Raw genomic sequence first — 24,005 nt, forward strand, 5'->3', positions numbered from 1 at the left:
AATTCAAAATTAGCCACTCTTCTTACTCACCAGAAAAAATCCTAAAACAATGGTTGATTGTTGTAAACATTTCAAATACCGACGTTCCATTACTATTCAAAATATTTCCTGTGATTTATAGTGTAGTAGATATTACCTTAGTTAAACTTCATCAGTTCATCTACTACAACTTGCACTTTTTAACATAGAAAACATTCTGAAAGTTGGTTATACTTTTTTTTCATTGGCTTTAGAGTTGTTATATGCGTTATCGAAGTATTTGACTTACTTGACAGCACAATAACATCAATGATTAATCACTGTTAGTTCTTCTCCAATCTAGACTAATTTTACTATGGTCGATTAAGTGTAGGCAAGCCGCCTGGTTTGTTCAATGATTGATTAAAGTGTGAGTTCAATTTATGGGACTTGACCCAGATCTTTAGTGCAAGCCTCAACTAGCTAAGCTCCGATGTTGATTGTTAGCAAATAGCAACACTCTTTATTTCATGAACCAAAACCTAATATACAGTAACAAAGTTCTAGAATATGAGAAAGATAACAAATAGTGAGAAAGAACTAAGTAATATAAATCTCTTACGCCAACATCAAGCTTGTGTCTGCCCTTAAAGCTCAGTCTTACACGTCTGTAAGTGTCATTGCCAAAGAGGCTGAGCTATTAAAAAACACTAGCTTTTATAGGCATTTAGGATAGCCTGAGGACGGGTATATAATGTTTGTATCATATACTATGTTGTAGGAGTAAGTCCATTGGAAGGAACACTGTCTTTGGATACGTCACAGGGGGTGCGCTGAGATTGTGGCTGGATGCTAGGATTGCGTAATATTGTCTCCGTCAGCACCGTAACATGTCATGGAAAAGTACTGGCTTAGGGTGATGGTAAGTTCAGTTATTTTTGGTAGTGCTTGGTGATGGGTGGATAGATATAATTACTCCCAAATTCCTTGGCGGTTTCCATAGGCGGTGTTGACTCATCAGTTTCCAGATTGATGTATTATAATTTTGACATTTCCAATTAGGGGATCTTTTGATGTCTCTTAGGCGTTTCGATGCTTGTACGGCGGTTTGGCTACATTCCCTGCTGTTATCATGTTTTCGGAGTATTTCCATACAACATTTCTCCCGTTGTTAAAGAACGATATGTCCTCATGTCGTATTTCGTGGTAACGTTGCTGTTGGCATAACGGTAGTAAAATAAACAGAATATATAAATGAAATTATAAAGTTGTGGTTAGAATAAAGATATTTAAAACCCATGTACCCGAGTTAAAAAAAAAAATTATATAATAATTCGTAAAACCAAAACCATGAATAACATCCAAAAACATAAAGATGTTGAAAGTGGAAATAAAAGTTTTTTTTTTTTTGATTTTCTCAAAGCAATAAGGTTTAGGTTAGTAGTAGAAGTGTATGGCTGTTAGTTTGCCATGTGGTCTAGGTGAGCGTCAATTGTCCTTTCGGTGTCGCGTATTATTGTCCTGGTTTTTGTATTGTGTCTCCCTTGGCAAAGTAAACGGGTCCTCCCGTATGTCGGTATGTATGGGTGGTTGTATGCGGAGGGTAGTCATTGGTCTTGTGGTCAGGAAAGAAAGCTAAATCTTGAAATAGAAACTTCACATAACGTTATAGCAAAAACTGGCGTGTCTTTTTTAAAATTCTAAAATCACAAAATAATGTTATAACATGCATGACTCAGTTGTGTTTAAGACATTTTCACTTTCCACTGCTGGAGCTACCTATAGAAAGAAAAAATTGTCCAAGCATCTGCTTTCATCACTAACCTGTCTTATCCTAAAAAAATAGAAAGTCACAATAAAAGTTAACAGTTTTAAACGAGTTCGTTTTCTGGTATGTGCCGTGTCTATTTCACAACAAAGTCTATCCTAAAATTCAAAAGTCAATTTTTGTTACATGAGTAAGACACGCCAATAATTGTTATATATATATTTTTTTTTAGTGGCTAATTTTAGCTCCTATCTCAAGGTTGAATGAATCGTGGTGTGTTTTAATCAAATTAGGTAATCAATCAGCTACTATCAGAGATTGATAAAACAATACGGCACTTGTACCTGTCAAGGGAATATAGATGTTAGCATGTGGTGAGCATTACGACAAGTTACTAGTGATAAATGGACAGTTACTAGTAGCGTCAGAGCATGAATAATTGTCTTAGCAAGTGCTACTAGGCCAATATCAGTCTGTTAAGCGTAGAGGCAATAATTTAGCACATACTTACGTTACTGTCATGGTCTGTTGGTTCAGGCTTCGGGTTGATTATAGGCGCACTGCAAATGGATAATATTTGATCTTGTCTGGTAGTTGCTTGTGGAACTTGCGTAGCTGTTGAATTTGGAAGATGGGCGGAGCTTGTATATCGTCTTGAGCTGTTAGTTTGGCTGGCTAGTTTCAATGATAGGATCTTCCGTATCGCTTGACTGCACGTGGTGTCTATTTGATGTTTGACTTTCGCATTCCGTAAGCATTCTTAGACAGCGAGCTAATGATAAGCATGCCATCTGAAGCATGTCATTACTTTCTCTGTTGTTCCTTATTCTGATCGCTGTTATTTCTGATGTGGTGAGTTAAATTCTTCCTAGTTATGCTGTCTAGAAATGATTGGTATAGGATGGTTAGTCGTGTTGATGAATGATGTACTCTTCTTTTCGTGAACATTTTCTTACTTCTTCCTTTAGCCTTGTCAAATGTCCGGTATATGTGTCGTGTTGTTTAAAAAAAATTTATCGTGAAATTTCGTCTAGTCTTGGTCTATTTAATTGTAGTCCGAGTGGAGTTAATTCTTGTGAAAAAAGAATCCGTTTTAGTCCAAAATTTTGTTCCATTTGTGTAGGTGAGAACTGTGGCTATTCGTAATATTCAAAATCTTCTACTCTGTAGTTCCTTGATGGCTCATCTCTTCTCAAAAATTCCGCTTCATTTTTTTCTATTTGTCTTGCCTGATTGTTTACTATCATGGTCAATCCTTGTACTTGTCTCGTTAATGGTGCGAGGGAGTCAGTGTCTACTTGGTTAACACTCATCGTCTTATTTCTTGTTACTGCTTTATCTATAGCTTCTAGGTTTCTGGCTTCTTTTAGAGCTTCTTGTAAAGTGATGTTTTCTTGTTTCAGGATCGATCTCTGATAACTCTCCTTCAGGCCTCCTATGAATGCGGATTTTATTACCTGATCGCGATTCACTTCCGGTAAGTCTTTAAATACTGATCGGCCTGCGGCCACAATCTCAGAGTAAAAGTCGTTGATCGACTTTTTCCCTTGGCTGATGTTCCATAGGTTCTTCTCTCGGAGTGGTTGGTCGACTCGAAAAGCCGATATCAATTCCTTCTTTAGGGAGCTGTAGCTCCTCGCGCAATTAGGGTTCAGCTTTATAACATTTCTGTAGGTCTCCCATGCTGGTCCAACAAGTTTAGCAGGTAGGGCTTGTGCTAGTCGTCTGTTGTCGTAGTTGTATTGAGCCATCAGTATTTCCCATCGATCTAGGTAATCTTCGAAGTTATCTCCTTCCTTGAATGGCTCTATGTTATCGACGTTCGGCACTACGCTGATGATGGGTGGTCCCGTCCGGGGTGGAAAGAGTAGATCTCCATTTGATGTTCTCGGTGCTACACCAGGTCCTGTGTAGCTTCCGGAGTCGTCCACGGTTGGTTTTTCACCTTGTGGGCTTTTTTCCTGGGCTTCGGCATCTTCCGGGCTGAGTTGTTCACCACGTGGACTCTGGTCCTCAATGATGATTCGGTTTCTCAGTGCTCTCCTTACCACAGAAGTTGTTTTCTTAACTCTCTTTTTTACCATCTCGTAGTCGGGTTGTTGTGCCTTGGGTCAGTCTATCCGGTTTATGGGAGTAGCTCAATGCCGGCTTTGGCTGCTCCTTTCGGATATTCTCCTGTCACTGCTGGTTTGGCTCCTGGGTGTGTGACCAGGCTGTGTAGGTTCTGGTCTGCTATAACAAACTTAGCTAACATGCAACCTACGAGTAACGTGCTCTAAATTATATATAGGCACTATTATATGTATATAGTTGACAGAATATTTTTTTTTTTGTAAATTGTAATTATGTCAAGACGAGTATTGAGTAAGTGACAAAGACTAGGTAGTCTATTATGTCTGTCAACGAGAAAGTTATTCTATATGGAGAGGGTTGTTTTCCAAATGGTTGAAGTTCAACCGCAAGTATGAGTCTGTAACGTTTATATATCAGTAAACAGCGTAATAATATATACAGGATTAGTGCAATTAGCATATGAATGCAGTCAGTCGCTGTTATAAGTTAGCAGTTGTCGGTTCAGTATCTTGTCGGAGATATGTCTGGAGTTATGTGTAGTCTGTGCACTATATTAGTATCTAATTGAAAGTGTATACTCGAGTTTAAGTTTCTTATAGTAGTGTGCTTGTCTGTGAGTCAAGCTGATGTAACTTGTTTTATAACCGGTGTATTATTTTTATTAGGCCTTATACGTATGTAAATGTTAGGTGTAATAACCTTGAGCTCAGTATATCTACAGTCACTAATAGTTTGTATTGATATTCACTTTCCCGCCGAACGGACAGTCGGAAAGGATATGAGTTTTATTTCCCTGTTAATGAAAGAGCCGGAAATAATATGACACTATGCTTTCTCTGCAAGCGAAACAGTCAGAAAGATAGGTTGAGTGTGAGCGTGTGACTGGATTAATCTGCAGAATTGAACGTACATAAAAGGTTGCCAATGTATAGATATGATTTATGCTTTCCCGCAAGCGAAACAGTCAGAAAGATAAATCAAGGTAGAGAGTGTCCTAAGAAATTTGTGAAGTTGTACGTTTATCAACTTCTGATCTGTGTTTGCCCTGGAGTAAAACAGTCAGAAGGTAGGCAATATAGTAATAACAGTGCTCAGCTGTATGTATAGTCTCGATATTCACTTTCCCGCAAACGAAACAGTCGGAAAGGATATATGAGTTTTTATTTCCCGCCGAACAGCAGTCGGAAATAGAGGACACTATGGCAAATGTGAAGTGGAAGCACGCGGCTGTGAAAGTTCTAATTTTCCCCTAGGCAAATATAAATCTGACCTCAGATTTTCTTACAATGCTAGGATCTGCAAGCCTATAGCCAGTATACAATAGGTGATCAATCCCAATATAGGCTGCAATTACGCGTTATGAAAGTATGAATTACGAAAGGTCTAGGCGTCAGGGGATTATTCGCCTAGCTATGTGGTTATGCTTTAGCTAAACGGTACACCTAGATAAGTCACTAAATCTCAGCTAACATAGACTCTTTAATGAGTCCCACAATAGATATGTGAATATCTACCTGCCCAGTAGAATATAGCGATCAAATTAGGTATTGTAAATTGCCAAGCAACCAGATATGAATATAGATGAAGATGTCAGTTCTATGGTAAGCGCTATGAATAATATTACGAAAGATTTAAGCGTTCAGGGATTACCCACTTAGCTATGTGAAAGGTTGATGACCGATAAGGCACCTCCACCAAAAATGTTATATGCGTTATCGAAGTATTTGACTTACTTGACAGCACAATAACATCAATGATTAATCACTGTTAGTTCTTCTCCAATCTAGACTAATTTTACTATGGTCGATTAAGTGTAGGCAAGCCGCCTGGTTTGTTCAATGATTGATTAAAGTGTGAGTTCAATTTATGGGACTTGACCCAGATCTTTAGTGCAAGCCTCAACTAGCTAAGCTCCGATGTTGATTGTTAGCAAATAGCAACACTCTTTATTTCATGAACCAAAACCTAATATACAGTAACAAAGTTCTAGAATATGAGAAAGATAACAAATAGTGAGAAAGAACTAAGTAATATAAATCTCTTACGCCAACATCAAGCTTGTGTCTGCCCTTAAAGCTCAGTCTTACACGTCTGTAAGTGTCATTGCCAAAGAGGCTGAGCTATTAAAAAACACTAGCTTTTATAGGCATTTAGGATAGCCTGAGGACGGGTATATAATGTTTGTATCATATACTATGTTGTAGGAGTAAGTCCATTGGAAGGAACACTGTCTTTGGATACGTCACAGGGGGTGCGCTGAGATTGTGGCTGGATGCTAGGATTGCGTAATATTGTCTCCGTCAGCACCGTAACATGTCATGGAAAAGTACTGGCTTAGGGTGATGGTAAGTTCAGTTATTTTTGGTAGTGCTTGGTGATGGGTGGATAGATATAATTACTCCCAAATTCCTTGGCGGTTTCCATAGGCGGTGTTGACTCATCAGTTTCCAGATTGATGTATTATAATTTTGACATTTCCAATTAGGGGATCTTTTGATGTCTCTTAGGCGTTTCGATGCTTGTACGGCGGTTTGGCTACATTCCCTGCTGTTATCATGTTTTCGGAGTATTTCCATACAACAGAGTGTAAAAATTATAATTTGATTTTTCATCGTTTCACACACCAGGTTTTCATTCAAAACATGTAAGTCAACTTTGAAATGAACCACCATCACCTCTTCAAAAACATTTGATAGCGTTTTTACAACAGCTAAACATCATTGGTAGAATGCTGACTTGATTGATTTGTAGTACAAAAAGTCCTGAGAATAGAATTATACAAATCAGTATCCTTCTGTCTTATTATCTAATCAAGCTTAATCCAATGAAACTTCAAGATTAACCTACAAATCTGGGAATTGATTTACACAACCAATCAAAACTTATGCTGAACTGGTGACGTAAGAATCGACCCAAAACATTTTTTTAATCAACATACATGTAGTTTTGGCAATTGAAGACTGACCTCTGCACTCTTTGGTAGATGAGTAACGTTGATTGGTTCTCTTATTATTGTGCTAATTGGTTGTCTCTTTCCGCCAGAAAAAAGCAGTGAAAAATTCTATTTGCAGCCTATAATAGATACCCAGAACGCAAACTATTGGCAACTATAACTAACAGCTGTTGACTTAAGGCCTCTCCTTTGTTATCAATTCATCCAACTACATCCTGTTTCTCTATAAGACTCTCAGACGATACATATTTAGTGTAGACTATCATTATACTGAGACTCTACACAGTAATTGGTCTGGAAATCGCACAGCACTTAGAGTAACTAAAATACATCAGCAGGCAAAGGTCATTGACTTATTATCCATACCAAAATTAGTGCCTATTTTCATTCACAGCAAAATTAGCAATTACCAATAAATATCGTATTTATGCATTTCAGCTACATTTTCATAAATATTAGCAATAGCTTACTGTTGCTTGCTTTGTTTAGATAAGTCATAAAACGGTACAAAACCATTTATTTTAGTTGATTACAGGTGAGTAAACTGTTAAAACTGGTAGTAATCCATATAGGTTCTATAATTTATTATAATCATAACAAAAGTAATAGTAATTATTATTCTTACTACAAAAATATTATTATTACTATTACTAGGAATATATGAGTGTTTGAGTTAGTGTTAAACCTGTGTAAAGTATTTGCAGAGAATTTCTAGTCTCAACTAGCTGTCTAAGCGTTTACCTTTTAATAGACCACTTCAATTAGCTGCTATTTACTGCAGACTGCCAAGTACAGTGCACCCTCAAGATATGATGACCCTGATATACAAATTTTTTACCTCAATAAGTGGAACAATATGAGTTTTCCACCTCACCATGAGAATCTTTTTTCACCATACAAACTCAATAGAATTTAGTTTATTTAATTTATACATTTTGGCACTCGGTGTGCTTATTGCGTATGTCAGAATAACAAAAACTTTAAAATGTTGTTTGCCAAAAATATTTTTACAACGGTCGAAAGAGACACGACATGAGAGACAGACATTTCTCTCAGTTCAGCAATTCTGTAAAGCGGTAATACTTTCTCCTCAAAACCAATAGCCAAATTGAAATTGCAATCTTTTTAATTAAAAGGCCAGACAACATCTCTTAACCTGCTAACAAAACTTATTTCATTACAAAAACAACCTCGTCCTTCCTTTCTTGCTGACTTAAGTTCGAAAAAATGCTAAACAGGCCCATTAAAAGTTACGGTGAAAGTGAAGACCGAAACTGATAAGTGATAAAATTTTAGTGATAAAAAGTTGAAATTCAGTAAAATAGTAAAAAATAGATTCTAAAGCTTAGCTTTAAGTGTGTTTAGTAAGCTAAACTTATTTGAGGTGAAATTAAAGTTTATGTTATACGTACATCTGTCTTGTAGATAAGAACCTTCTACTGTACATTATAATGTTACATTTTATTGCAGATCATAACTAAATACACTAAAGAAAATAAAGTTTTTGTAGGTAACTATAGTTACTAAGGCTAACATACTATTTTGTTACTGGTTTTTAATATGTACCACATTTATATAAAATTGTGACGATTTTTACCACGACATGGTTGTTTATATAATTACTATGGTTACTATACCCCTACATATGATTTTTTCACCATACGATGCCGACCCTGGAACATATCAAAATTGTATCCTAGAAGAGCACAGTATTTCTTTGGGTTTAGTTTTGTTATATGGAAGGTATTAAGAGTGAATACCATACTGAAAAACAATTCAACAATAAAACAGTTATTATTGGGTATATTGACTTTACTCAGCCTATTTTAGTATTTTCTTTCAGTAAACTTTTCACCATTATCAAGGAGATTCCCCTGAAACGTTATCACTTGTATTTGACCGGACCAACGCAGTTCTAAACTTGGCAATGTTCCAAAATGTGTTAAAAGACTAATGAGGTCGACACAAATGGTGCGTTTCACACCAATTAGCCTCTGTCCATAAAATGTAATGAGTTTATGGAGAGATTAATATTTAAAAATGTGAAAATGCGACATTTATCAGCTGTTTCGTAACAATTTGGTGTTAGCATAATAACTGTAGCATTCAGGGAAGTCATATACAAGGTCTGTAACCAGAATAGATGACACTGAATCTGCAAAATGCTGGCTGCATTACAGCTGATATCAGGTATCCGAATATCGACAGAAATTGCATCGACAGAATTATATTGATTCAATTTTAAGGATTGATCTTTCAAAACCACCCTAGTGGAGCAAGAAGTCCCTCCAACACTAAATAACTAATGCATATATTAAAGTTAGATTTTGTATCAATTTTACATTGCAGTTCGCAAACTAATCTAAAATTACAACAATCTCCGAAGAAATATTGACATTGCCTAATGGTGATAAATCAATTGGGGTGAATCCATTTAGTTTTATACAAAACATTTATTAAGCATATCAGTAGCCTACCTATTTAATGATAAATTTATATTTGAAACAAAAATGATAATTTATTTATCAACACGTAATTGCATGAGTTTTAACTCCTTTGCTACTGCGCTAAAATGACTAATTTGACCAAATTAATTCAAACGGGTTTTTGGAAATTCGACATACAACTAGTATTTAAGCAATATCTCGAGAATCAATGCAGATATTGTTTTTCTATAAAAATGCATCTTATTCAGAACAAAACCTTCTAAGAGACAACTATAAAATTGTTTTGTGAAACTCACTCTGACACTTCTTTGCATTAAAAGAACGCGATTAATTTCTTATTGCCATGACGATAGCAATGAAAGATAATTAAAAATGGCATTGCTTAGCAAAACTATTTTTGATTGGTTGCTTGTGATTGGCAACAAGGTTGTTTCATTAGAGACAAAATTTGATTTGTCTAGCTAATGCGTAGGTTTTGTAATGAAAAAGTGAAACATCTATTGACAAGCTGATACATCGGCTTACGGTAGGGAAGGAGTTAAAATAGCAAAGGATCTACTTGGGTTTACTTGGGGATACTACTAGGTTGTTATTAGGCTAATTAAAATTTTTGTTGTAGTCATTACTACCATAGTCTAGCATCCTTCGCTGACGACTAGACTAAATTAAATGACTGGTTCCTAACTCAGACAGCGGCTCATGGCTCATGGCTGATGCTTCTAATCAGCTTGTGGCTATTTCTAGAAGTTTCCTTGACAACGAAAAACTGTTAACTAGGAACTTTGACTACTGCATCATCAGTATAATGTTTAGACAATATGCAAATTAAATGTGAATTTTAACCATTACATCATTGTAGACTTTCCAGATCAATGCATCTAGAATCTTCTAAAGTGAAATAGCTAGATATAGTTCTTGTTACTCTAGTTCACGATTCTTCCCTAAAGGGATGACGGCTGCTAACTTACAATAAATGTTTGCTTTAAAACTAACATACTTTTTAGAATAATCCGTGCAATAGATAAAATTGTTGTTTTTCAAAACCACATCCCGGTGTTAAATACTATCGTTCCCTTAAGTTTAACCTGTCAAATTTCATGAAATGAACCAACTGCATGATAAACTATCTACGGAATGATTAACATCCATGAGTTAGGATGAATACCAAAAATTTTGGGTAAATAGGAGTATTATTCGCTTTAGCTGAGTGATAATTTAATTCATTTGTAACCATGATGATATACTATAGGTTGTGAAAACAGCAAGTTACTGCAATACATCTTATTTTGTGATATGAAACATTTTAATCCTCATTTTCCAACATTGCATTTCAAACAGCCGAGAATTACTTTGTGATTGCTTTTTTGAAGTTTTATTTGATAACTTTCGCTTTTTATTATTGGTTGATATTCGATAAACATACGTAGATGATCATCTAAAACAAAACAATATATCTTTTTGTAAACCACTTTTTTTATTATTAATCAATAAAAGAAACTGAATTTGAGTAATGTTCTTCTATTACCCCACATTGTATATGTAGCTTTTGGCTCATAGCAGAACTCATAGAAGAGCATTACGGAAAATTACTGGAAGTTTAGGTCGATCAGCTCAAGCTATCATGAATTTACGGTTTAGCACATGCTAACAATTAGTACCTTATCAATTAATTCTTCTAGTACAACTTAGATTTATAACACAGAGATTGGTTATACTAACTTTTTTTGGCTCTAGTTTGTAAAAATAAAAATTCAAGTTTTTACTGTTTGTAAGTCTCCCCCTTTAATACAGCAAAAGCCAGGCAATCAAATAAAAATATAACTAGCTGCTGAAATGAAACGCCATCACTCCTTCGAGAACTTGTGATGACACTTCAACAGCAACTGAATATCAGTGGTAAAATGTTTTTTTAAATGACTTGTAGCACAAAAGCCAATAAAAAAAGTACAAAACTGTATTGTTCTGAGGTATCATCTTGTCAAGCTTTGTGCAATGCGCTTCATAAGTGGAATGAAAGTCTGGGAATCGTGTTAAGCATCCAACCAAAACTTACTTTGACTTGAGGATGCAACAATCAATACAGAACATTTGAGCTGGTGTTACAATTTGTTTATCAACATTGCCTTAGCAATTAGAGTTTTTGACCTTTTTCAAATTATTGATAACCCTGTTTTATGGCATGGAAAGCAGCGAGAGTTTTATCAGTCCAATTTATGTCTTCTGACTCAGACTGTAACATTGACTCAGAGACACTTACACTGTAAATAAAGACGGAATGACACGAGCATAGTAATGAGTTAGCCCCAAAAACACCTGCAGCTCAGATATTGTCTTCACTTCTATTGACATCACTTTGTGAACTTTGTCTTCTAATGGGAAAATACCTTTAGAAATAACTCTGTGCCCCAAAAGCTGGACACTACAATGTCTCAATTTACACTTTGAATAGATCATCTATAGACCCGAAGCATCAATTTTCTAATAACAGACTTGAGATTTCTATCACAAAAAAATCTGATTGAAGCCAAATTCACAAATTTCATACACACGCAATACTCACAGCACACATTTACCATTTCGCTCGTCAATTGTTTACTATTTCCTTCTAGTAAAACTATCAAAGAGTAGACTCATCGCTCCCAATTGAACTGATCATACAACATTGAACTTGGCAGTATTCCAGATAGTATTGAGAGACTGGTTAGATTGACATAGGTTGGTGTTTCTAATCAATTAGATACTGTCTAATAAATGTGATCAGTCTATGAAGAGATAAACATTGGGAAATGTGAAAATGTGATATTTATCCATTGTGTCGGGAAAGTTTTAGCGTCAGCATAATAGGCCCAACTGTAGCGAGCACACAAATTGATATACAATATCAGTAGCCAAAAAGGTGACTGTGTAAAAACGGTCATTTTCTTATCATTAGGTAATTGCACGGATTAACAAAAGATGATTTTCACTATTTTTTCTGGTTGATGCTGTTTCTAGTTTACTAGCGCAGCCTAACTATGCATGTAATAAGATTCTAGTAACCTTAGACAAAAAGTTGAATGAAGAATATTATCCCCTGAAAGTCTCCATATACAGCCAAATATAACACTTTATAACAAACTTATTTTTAGTATGTTATAACAATAGTTTACAATAGCCAGAAAAAAGGGCATGACGCAAAACCCAATATTTATATTTCAGTATGTACATGGGCCTTTCTTTATGCCAACTCATGCTTTTACCTTTTGTATCTGATGTCTAAAAGTACTAATTTGTGTAAAATAGCAATTTCTCAACCAGTCAATAAAGTTTTACTTACAAAATGATCAGACACACGAATGAAACCTAATTTTTTCTGCCAACTCTGGCAATGCAGCAAAACCTTACAAAAACCTTCAACAGCGTATTGAACTTAACAACTTTCATTAGCTTGTTGAATGTAAAGGTTCCTTAACATACGTGAATCACATACATCAGGCAAGCATGTTTTGTTTAGATTCATGAAATAAGCTACATATTTTCATGTCAGGGTTTTGGTACATAGTTCATGTTATTAATATACTCTGGTCAATTACTCATATTAAGACAGTTTGAGCTTGCTGCTCTCGCATGTTTTATGAGTTAAATGTACACATGAAAGCGTTCAACAACCTGATGAGCCTGAAACCTCAAGAAATCAACCTAACCATGGTAAAATCTATAAACAATCTATTTTGGCATAAATGACGCTTAACCGCCTATTGTTAAACAGAACAGTCATGTTTTGAGTTTGTTACTGATAGTAAGGGTCCCGATAAAATTTTCTGATTTAATTGCCTTTCATTCCTTTGGTGTTGTGAAATAAAAAAGTTACAGAAGTGATAATACAATTGAAATAATGAAAAACGGTGTTGATTTTTGTATCAAGTAATACTAACATGCAATATCATTAGTTAAATGTTTGATTATGTTTACTGATTATTCCACATATCATTATTATATATTATGTTACCATATTATTGATTATCAATTGTAACAGTGATGTCAGACTTTTGGCCCTACAGCACATGAGATCGGGTCGTTTGTTGTTATTATGAAAAATGAAATTGACTTGATTAAGTTGTGGTAATCTGAAATTGGCTGCGAAATTGATAATCCCCTGTGATTGGCTGCTGAAATAGATTGTTTATAAAGTTCACTCTTAATTGTCGTCTGGTGTGCTCAACTCATTACTACTATTTGTCTAGCATCATTCACTGATAAATAGAAGAAGTCTAATGACAGTTTTATGAATGTGATAGATATAGCTCATGATCTCACGGCTGACGCTTTCAATCAACACTCCTTTGTTTCTAGAAGTTTCCTTGACAATAAGGAAGCTTTCAACTTGGAAATTTGACTAGAGCATCAACAGTGTAATGCTTATGCAACAGGTAACTGAAGTAGTTCATTAGAAATCATTGTTTTTACCATTGCATCCCTGTAGACTTTCCAGGTGCAATGTATCTAAAATCTTCTAAATGTGATTTGCTAGAAACAGTTCTTTTTACCCTTGCTTATGGTTGTTTCACAACTACAACTATGATAGCTGCAGAAAAACCTACTGTGAGTTGTAGATAAATTATATAAACTACGGTTCTTAGCTAGTGCAGAAATGCCCATCGACGTATTCTCATGTATTGAACAAACACAAACATTATGAGGCGTATCATCTAGAGAACATACTTGAGTAGGTCTAAGATCTGCAAACTTGGCTCTATTTATAGGGTTTGTGTAATTGTACTTAGCTCATTTTTGTAGAGCTCATGTGTCTCACCGATGCTATGATAAATATGACACTTCTGAACTATTTCTCCATTGACTCATCTACAATCTTTCATGCCTGAAGATTGTCAGGATATATCTTCTCTTAAATAGAAAACTTGAACCTTCTAAACAGTATCATTAGCAACTGGCTGGGTGCCACGTTTTTCAGAGTTACAAACTTCTCAGGATTGGGTACATAGTTCATGCTATGAATATACTCTGGTCCAATACTCGTATTAAGGCATTTTGCGCTTGCTGCTTACACATGAAAGCGCTCAACAACCTGATGAGCTTAAAGCATCAAGTAATCCACTTAACTATCTTCTGGTATGCTCAACTCATTCCTACTATTTGTCTAGCGTCATTCACGGATTATGGAGGACGGGGAATGACAGATTTACGAATGTGATAGATAATATAGCTCATGATCTCACGGCTGATGCTTTTAATCAACACTCCTTTGTTTCTAGGAGTTTAATTGACAATTTTAAGGAAATTTTCAACTTGGAACTTTGACTAGTACATCATCAATGTAATGCTGGTGCAATACACTATGTTTCCATGACTCGCATAATCCGCATAATTTACATAATTCGAACGATCCGCAAATTGAGTTATTTAGCAATCGAGTGTTTCAATGAACACCTGGCGATGCGGATTTAACACCAGTACTTGACCCGATGGATGAGTAAGTTCACAGTTGACACATTTTTCTTTTATCTTTGTTTACTCTCTTTCGTATTCGCGCTTTTCTTTTATATCCTTGTCTGACATGTTTTGCCTTTGGCGATATTTCTTTGAAGCAGCTGCTTGTGCTGATAAAAATACGGCCTTAGTTTTGTCGTCAGCTTTTATTTTAGATTGATAGTCCTTTATAGGCTCACTATGAGTCTTTGTCATGTTATTGCTGGGTAGAATTTACACTGAATACGGATATAGGTTGTTATTAATTATAATTTATGTTCGCTAAGTGAGTTTAGAGGCTTTCCAGCTATTTGAAGTCTAAAAGCTAATATAAACACCTTTGAAGGTCTTTACTAAAAAGTCCATGATTGTACGTTACACTTAATGACACTTCTCCAAATCTTTTATCCGTCTAAACCAATGGTTCTTAACCAGAGGGGAATTCCCCTGAGAGAATTCTCTCCTGGTTAAGAAACCAAATGATTAAGAACCACTGGTCTAGACAAAGGTTATAATCCTTTAACTCAAATTTTATTCTTTTTCTAGAACTTACATTCACATCCACAAATAAGCGTTAATCTAAAAAACATCCTAGAACTGGATAACAATTATGTGCAATGCCTTCAACTCCAAGTATGAGGGGGGGTCCCATCATTCGATGTGTTCCATTATTCACAACAGCTATCAAAAATGACAACTGGTAGAAACCTTTATTTTATGGTATACAAAGTGAATACTATTTCAACTTTGCATATAAATTGTTTTTTGCTGTATTCAAAATTTAGCCTAGTACATAAACTTGAACATGTTTTTTTGCGTTTGATTGGACATTTTTACCAGCGCCTTTTACAATGATTGCCTTACACTTTAAATACAGATAACATAGCGTTATTTTACATATTCTCCTAGAAGCAATGTCTGGGTGATGTTCACAAAATAAAGGACTGCTTTGATATCTTACGTTCTTGTTACAATACATAAAAAACTGAAAACTTTATTAATTGATGATTCAAAGAACTTTGAAGTGCAATGGTGAATGGACCCAACAAAAATATTCATATGCAATAATGTTGTTATATCTTGGCCATTTAAGGCTTTCTGTATGGATAAATTTCAAAAAGATTAACTACATAATCAAACAATATTTAGCTGAAAAATCATTTATTTATAGATAAGTCCAAATATGGATAAAACCGGACAGGAATATCATTTTGAAACAAACTGCAGACAGATTAAATTTACTGGAGAAGTATGCAGCAAAGCGGCTGCAGCGTTGCATTACGAGTTCTAATAATAGCTCCGTGCAGTATTACGTCATCAGCACTCCATATCGTTGAGCCACGAATAACAATAATGTAAAATGATCTTGCCGACCAGATCTGATTACAAGATAGGCCGGATGTGTGGCCTGCTGGCGTGAGTTTGACACGTGTGGCCTAAAGGGTACTGCGTCGGACTTGTGATCGATAAGGTCAAATATTATTAGGTACAGATTCTTTATACCAAGCTTTTAATAGCTGTAACAGCTGGAGGGACGCACATATTTTGAAAAATATATAAATATATATATACGTCTTTTAATTACATGCATGAACAAAGTAAAAACTGTGCTTTAATAGCCTTTCAACAACAATATGCATACTGCTGTCTCTCACAAAATTTTTTTCACACACACGCATGTTAACTAAATCTTAGCTTTGATCCACTATCTCATCTGAACTACTGTATACTGTTAAATGCGTGTAAACAAACAGCTGGTCTGCATCAAACTTAGTAATAGCCTATCAATTGGTCATCTGGTCATTAACGATACACCCGGAAATTGTAAATGGAATTTCCTGTGATGCGACATTAAATATTTTCAAACTGCGATCTAGGAAAACCCGACAGTCATGGAAGTCTATTAGCCATGGAAGTTACGTCATGTAAAATACCTGTTGGGTTCCCAATATATTCCTATAAGAAGGCAAACAAGTGTAACTCAGAATGGAACAGTAAAGCGAGCAACTGTCTGGCAGTTCAACTTTGATAGAAAATCATTATGACAGTGCCAAGGATATTTTATGTTCTTTATGTATTAACTTCTGTGGTAAGTCTTGTTATCATCTGTTTACTGCTTACTAACATGTGAAACTTCTGATAGTAGTATTTACAACATATTTAACTACTTCAGTCAATAGCTCATACTTTTGTGCCGAACATGTATATCAGTAAGTATTGCTTGATATATTCATCAATCAACCGTATTGGATTAAGCTATATGACATAACTAAAAACTTGGTCAAAATTTAGAACTGCCATAAGCATTTATTTATTTTTCAGTCTAAATGCATTTAGACAGAAATGAGGTGACATCGTTTAACCTTTTATTCTAAATATTCATGTGAATTTGATAACATTATCTAGCGTTGCATATCTATCGTTGCATATCTAGTGCAACCATGTTATGACTTTGTATATTTATTGAGTGAGTGTAGTCGCTTCCCAACTATTTGAAGTCTAAAAACTAGTAGAAACACCTTTGAAGGTCTTTACTAAAAAAGTCCATGATTGTACGTTACACTTAATGACACTTCTCCAAATCTTTTATCCGTCTAAACCAGTGGTTCTTAACTAGAAGGGAATTCCCCTGGGAGAATTCTCTCCTGGTTAAGAAACCAAATGTTTAAGAACCACTGGTCTAAACAAAGGTTATAATCCTTTAACTCAAATTTTATTCTTTTTCTAGAACTTACATTCACATCCACAAATACGCATTAATCTAAAAAACATTATAGTTTTTGAGATTAATGCATTAAAGTTAAAGCTAATTGTTAGTGAACTCACTTAACCTTTACTATAATGAAATCATATATATTCGTTTGTGGGCCTGTCTGAAGCGGTGGTTAAAGTTAAGGAAAAGTATTGCTTTGAATAGACATTGAACTTGTGACCCTCAGCTTGGTTGACCAGCTCTTTAACACCTGCCTTCTGCTATCTCCAAAAATACACAAATAGTTACTCTCAGTGCTTCATCTAAAAGTAACAATCCCTTGTGACACATTGAACTGCTAGGGTACTAGCTAGCATATGTAGATTAGATCTTTTAGCTTTAGATCCTCAATAGTTAAAGAATAGTTTAGTGATATTCACTAAGCATCGTGATATTCAACCTTGTTTGTTGTAGCCTTGATATTAAAACTACACAGTTGTGCAGTGATGTCAGCAATGGGTGAAACCTGCACTGCACAGCATATGATACCAGAAATAGTTTCACCCAAGTACAAGAAATATGCAGGACTTCTGAATAGAGATAGATTATTTTTGTTTGCAAATTGTGAAGGAGCTGATAGCTTTTTGAGAGTCAAAGTATACCGAAAGGTTAGTTATCTCTATTAGATTAAGCGTTATGCCTTTTAACTCTTCTGACAAGCAAATGTATTTTTGAAGTAAAACAATAGGCTTTTTGAAGTAACCCCAACTAGTGCAACGGTATTTTACCAAAATAAATTTATTTAAGTTTTTTGTTGATATTTGTTTAAAAATCTATTGAACACGATGGGTACAAAGTGTTGCAGTCAAGCGTAAACTGCTTTGCAAAATTACAAAAACAACTGGTTGACACCCTAATAGATGATGGTTGGCTTTTGCCACTTTTCTAAGGAGAACACAACTCTGATCTTAGACTTGAAGTACCACATTCTTACTTGTTACATTATTGTTGTATTATGCTGTCTGGTACACCTACCTCACATCTTACATGCATCCGTTTTTACTATGGAAACTAATAGTAACTGTAGAGATACTGTGATACGTTTAAGGAAGGGTATTAGCTTCACCCATCAACTGTAAAGCACTGAGCTGACAGTGAGCGCTACAGCTGACAGATTAGGCTGTCCGACTGTCGCTGAAACTAACAAGACACAATTAGTAAGCTCGCTTAACACGCTGTCAATGTACGTAGCTGTAGCAGCCCCGGAACTGATAACAAATCCTACTCAGCTCAGAATTATTCTGCTCACAATGTATATTCAAACTAAGATGAATCCAATTTGCTGTCGATAGTTCTTTTGTACATGTACTTTTAAATGAGTTGGGTCTGCATAAATTAAAAAGTGCCCTTTAAACTTTTATGTGCAGTAGTCAAAACACAGGAGCCTATTTAGTGAGTTGCCTACTCAATACTGGAGTAGTAATAGACACTTTCCATAATAAAACAGATATACAGTCAAACATGGATAACTCAAACTTCACGGGTCTGAGTGAAAGTGTTCAAGTTGTCAGAGTACTGTCATAAGTCCATGTATTTATTAGTAGATACATGTACATATACAAACTATAATATAAATCAAAAGCATGAATGGCTTGCTTTAAATAAAATGCTTCTAATGTAAAGTTTAAAAATTTTTTATCCGACAGTATAAAGATTTTTCTATCCCTTGAGATTTGTTTGTTGTTTTATGTGATGCGACCGCCAGGACGGTTCCAGATTAAAATTGGCAAAACTTGATCGTCGTCGAAACACTCAGAAAAAAAATTCATTTTTTTCTTCTGATCATTTTAACAGGAATCAATTTTGCCAATTTTAATCTTAAAACATCGTGACAGTCACATCACCTAAAACTACAAACAAATCTTAGCTGACAGAAAAATATCTAAATTTTCGGATAATTTTTAAAACTTCACACGAGTAAACATTTACGACCAATCCAATAACGCATGCTTCACACCTGAGTAATTGTTTCATTTAAGAAACCTATTGAGTGTAGTCTGTGAAAAGGTGTGTTATCCTTATATATCCATATATAATCACTCTTACAATATGCATTTTGCATGTTGTGTCGACCTTTTTTAAATTTTTATCGCTAATACCTTTTAACGTTTCTAGTTTGGCCGTAACTTAGCTGACGTGTTAGCAACCCCATTAATCATGTTTTATACGGTCTCCTAATCGGTTTCATTATATGGTACGAGGAAAATATATGTACACCATATACCTATAGGGAGCACTTTACTCGCTAGGAAAGCAGAGTAGTCGTAGCTCCGCGATTAATGTAAATTCCTTCGGATTAAAACAAACCAAAGTTTGTTTTAATCACACACTTACACGTCTAATCACAGAAATATCACAATAAGAATAAGAAACAAACCAAAGTTTGTTTTAAGTTTGTTCCTTTGGCAAAAAACTGTTTGAGTTAACCGTGTTAAGTTCGAGTTATCTAAAAAAAATTTATCATTGCGTAGAAGCGGACCAAAGAGTCCGTTTGAGTTAACAATGTGTTCGAAATATCTGTGGCCGAGTTATCCATGTTTGACTGTATTTAGTTACTAAAAAAGTCATTCACTAATGTATCTATGTTGATAGTTTTAAAGTTTCACCACTAAATTTCCTCATTGTGATTTGATACTGTCTGTTTTTCAGGTTAGCTTGGCTAAAAGTATAGGCATCGAAAGTCATTTTGTGCGACGCAACTTACATGGGAATTTTTTCAGGTAAATTAAAATCATGCTGATATGTTTTGGGTATTATCAAATGTGTAGGCTCCTTAATTTCAGCAACATGTAACATAAATAAACAAGTGCACCAATAGTGTAACTTTTAGTAAAAACTTGGAAAAGAAGAAAATTCAAGAAAACTAATACCTCAGTCTTTAAAAACTTACTTGTCTAGTGGATTTTGCCAGAAAAAATTAATTTTATTAGTGTTTATTATCCCTTTCACAATGCAATTGTGAAAATCCTTTATGCAATTATATACAGAGAGTATAGCAGCAATTCGGTCATTGTTAAGTCATCTTTTTATAATGAAAAAGTCTTTCTTTGCAATTTTATCCCCTAAGAAAAAAGTATTATAGAATTTTTAAAAATAAAACGTTTGAAGAGCATCATCTCAGTAAATGTTTGTTTTACTTGCTTACCTTTGTGTGATTTTGATAAAATATTTTATAATGTTGAAATCAGACCAATCTGTGATTAGGGATCAAGTGTTCATGTAAGTGGCATTATTTCCAGTACTAAAACACACTCAATAAACAAAGTAAAATGTGTACAGTTTGTGCTAAACTGAGAAAACTGGCTAAGAGATACAAAGAGTGCAAAATCTCAACCTAGTGTCCTAATTGTAGTATGAGACGCTGCAAGAGAGAATGCTTTTGAAAACGTAATTCATAATGACTGACATTGACATTATCATGTTGGTATTTCCAAATGCAGTCTGTTTTGCATTAAAAAGCATGTTTATGTAAATAAATATATTAAATCAACAGTAATTAAAAATTATTAAAAAAAATTTCGTTTTTGATAAATTAATTTATCTATGGTAAGATGGAAGGTCTCAAAAACTTACCCGCAAAAGGGTTCATTAAATACAAAAAAATAAATTATAAAAATATTTTTTTAAAGTTTCCAAGCAATCTTTTGTTACAACAACGTAGAATGATTGCTGATTAGTCTCCTTATAATCTGATTTTAAACTAAACAGTTGATGAGACTATCATTGAATAATTACAGGTTACAGCGAGGCCAGGTATATGATCCTCTGTCAAATCTACCAAATGGTGACTGTTATATCTCAATACGAGCTGACAAAACACTCGCAGCTGTATGGTTAAGCTCACCACCGCCCTCAACTGATGCCAATAGAAATCCTGTTAAAAACTCCTTCTATGATTTTGATCTCGAGGTGGGTAACAACTATCACAAAAAGATCCGCAATTTAAAAAAGGAGTTGAATTCACAAAATAGTTAGGACTCAAAATAGCACTGTTCCAAATTTGATCATTATTTCAGTATGTAAACCACTGAACACATCAGAAAACTTACTCTAAATGTGCTTGAGACATTGTTATAGCGGTTGGATAAAGCAATGATTTAAAGCTCCTAGTTAAATCCCTACAACAGCAGGTCATATCAGTTTACCAACACTGCCTTCATATCTTAGTAGCTGTAAGTTAAGCTGGACATAATCTATGAAATTTAAAAGTTATGCTATTCATTTTCTGTGCTTGTAAAAGTAGTTGAGAAAGTTACAAAATATTTTAAAAAAATTACATGCTTGTCAAACTTGAATATTCAAACCTGATTCACTTTTCCGCTGCACCACACTATCGCAGTGCCATATTTTATATGATTATTGTAGATTGTGCCTTGTCCTTAGTGCTGGGAAAAAGGCAAGAGCTGTGCGATACTGTGTTCTCTTTTTAATGGAAAACGACTTTAAATGTTTTTAAGACTTTCACTCTGGTTGATGAAAAGTCTCCATAGTTTATTCGAAGCTCATTCATTTTTCTTTTTATAAGGTTTTGTTCAGAGTATGTTAACTGTTTACTCAAACTTTATCCATATATATATACATATATATTACGCTGTGGCAAGTTTGCCTACTGAATGATTTATATTATTTTGGTTTGTAGTTTTTGCTTAAGTCTTTTGTTGTCAGTCATAATTTTATAATTAGCCATGTTACATCTATTTTTATCATCCTTCACCTCCTATTAAAGTAATTTGTTCATTATATGCACTGTCTTGCTGATCCCTCAATCAGTGTAACAATTCTTTTTATCACGCGTCTAACAACCTACTCTAATTACAAATTCAAAGTGACTTGTCAATTTTTCTGTCATAGTTCAATGACTTGTTTACTGACAGAAAGTATTCTGAGAAGGAATATACATGTATGCAAAAATTAGCTTGCAAAATGGCTGCTAGAAAATAGGTGTAATTTTTATAAAAAAACGCTAACTTATTTCAACCCAGGATTGAACAACGTTCTTACTCTGTTTAATTTTTAATTTTTAATTTAATCTCAAAATAAATAAAAAAGTAGCTAGATATGAAACTGACAAACACTGGAATACTTACTTGATAAAAAATAGAGAAAATGCATAAGTTTGCCTTCAATTTTGTTTTTAAATTTCAAACAATTATTTTGAAATTAATATGATTTATGCACATTAAAAAGTTAAGCAATCAGTAGAATACAACTTTTATGGTCATTTTACTTCCTTCTATAACTGGGTCAACAAAAAAGTTTGTAGCTGAACATATCCAGTGTTTTTGTTAGAATGCATCAATGTTATTTAAGCTCCTAAAATGGACCACACTCATTTCTGACTTTAGGCCAAATAACTTTATTACGTATCTATATTAGTTTATAGATTTACATTTTTGAGATAATGTATTACATAATACATCTCTTAAAAATATGATATGTCAGTAATAATATTAATCTCCATTTGTAGTTTTTTAAAATATCTGACTAATTGTCTGTAAATACAATAGCTGAAGTGAATGAAAAGATAGTCTGCAAATAATTTTTTTTTTAAGCCAACAAGTGAGTCAAAATTGCTTTTTTTGGTTTGTTATATAAAAAAATTTGAGTTCATATATCAACAACTTTAGCATTGTTACTTCAGCTAATGTATTGTTCAGGTAAGTGCAGAGAGATATGACTGAAAAAAAACTGGGACATTTTACAATTCTTACCCTGTTAAGTTAGGTGATTTAGTAGGATCGGTTTTCATGACAGTCCGAGAGCTTTGAAATCATTGGAATCAAAAACAATTTTTGATTTGGTTATATGCCAAATATATTATAATACTAGTATCGCAGTTATATATTTAGAGAATCATAGTCAGAAAGAAAGTTTTTGCAGTTAGCTTTGAGATAAGTTTCAACTATTTAAAAATCAGTAGGTTAAGTTGATCACCTAAAAATTGTATTCCGAGATGCTGTAACAGTATCTCTCATAGGCATAACATGTGACTTTTTGCCTAAATACTTCTAACGGCATCACTAGTGTCTATAGCTTATGATGTGTTACCAGTGTATTCCTAACAGCCTCCTGTATAGACATCAATTGTGATGTGTCACTTGTTCATCACCCTAAGCAGATGTTGCTGACATAGCTTGCGTAGTATCATCAGTATACTTGTAATATCTTTTCCTTTAGGCATAGCTTATAATAGGTTATTACGGCATTGCTCACAGGATCACCTCAATCAAAAGACTTTTTTAAGTAGTCTGTATTACAATTAGTGTAGAAAGTAAATAGCCAAGCACTCTTTAAATAGTTACTTCCAAATACTAATTACCATGCCTTTTAAAAACGAATAATCAGTTAATGCATTGTTTAGCTAAGTGATTTGCTACACAGGAGAATCAGTCGGTAATGGTTAACGGTAACAATATACCACAAGTAACACAACTGAGCTGCAACATGAATCCTGATAAGAATAAACTATTTTTCATGCTACTAATTTGTTGAAATCAAAATTTCTATGGCACATGTAATCTGGGCTTAAAGCCTCTTTACTTATAGGATTGCAAGTTATACTCCCAATGCAAAGGTAAGGAGAAGCAA

At 34.4% G+C, this 24,005-nt stretch overlaps 1 protein-coding gene across 3 annotated transcripts; it reads left to right on the top strand.

Annotated features, from left to right (window-relative positions):
• The first annotated feature begins 460 nt into the window (after positions 1-460).
• On the top strand, positions 461-22,192 carry LOC137401474 (uncharacterized). 3 transcript variants are annotated; one of them, XM_068087837.1, is made up of 7 exons: positions 461-2,578; positions 3,130-3,203; positions 6,004-6,144; positions 17,832-18,025; positions 20,067-20,137; positions 21,155-21,326; positions 21,783-22,191. In XM_068087837.1, the coding sequence occupies exons 4-7, from the start codon at positions 17,864-17,866 to the stop codon at positions 21,798-21,800; spliced, it is 423 nt and encodes a 140-aa protein (XP_067943938.1). In that variant the 5' UTR covers positions 461-2,578; positions 3,130-3,203; positions 6,004-6,144; positions 17,832-17,863; the 3' UTR covers positions 21,801-22,191. The 3 variants fall into 3 exon arrangements, 2 of the variants coding, with proteins under 2 accessions (XP_067943938.1, XP_067943939.1); XR_010979339.1 differs by lacking the exon at positions 20,067-20,137 and having other exon boundaries at positions 21,783-22,192; XM_068087838.1 differs by lacking the exons at positions 461-2,578; positions 3,130-3,203 and having other exon boundaries at positions 5,724-6,144.
• The last annotated feature ends 1,813 nt before the right edge of the window (positions 22,193-24,005 follow it).

Source organism: Watersipora subatra, chromosome 8 (assembly GCF_963576615.1).
Source record: "Watersipora subatra chromosome 8, tzWatSuba1.1, whole genome shotgun sequence".
Taxonomy (NCBI): Eukaryota; Metazoa; Bryozoa; class Gymnolaemata; order Cheilostomatida; family Watersiporidae; genus Watersipora; species Watersipora subatra.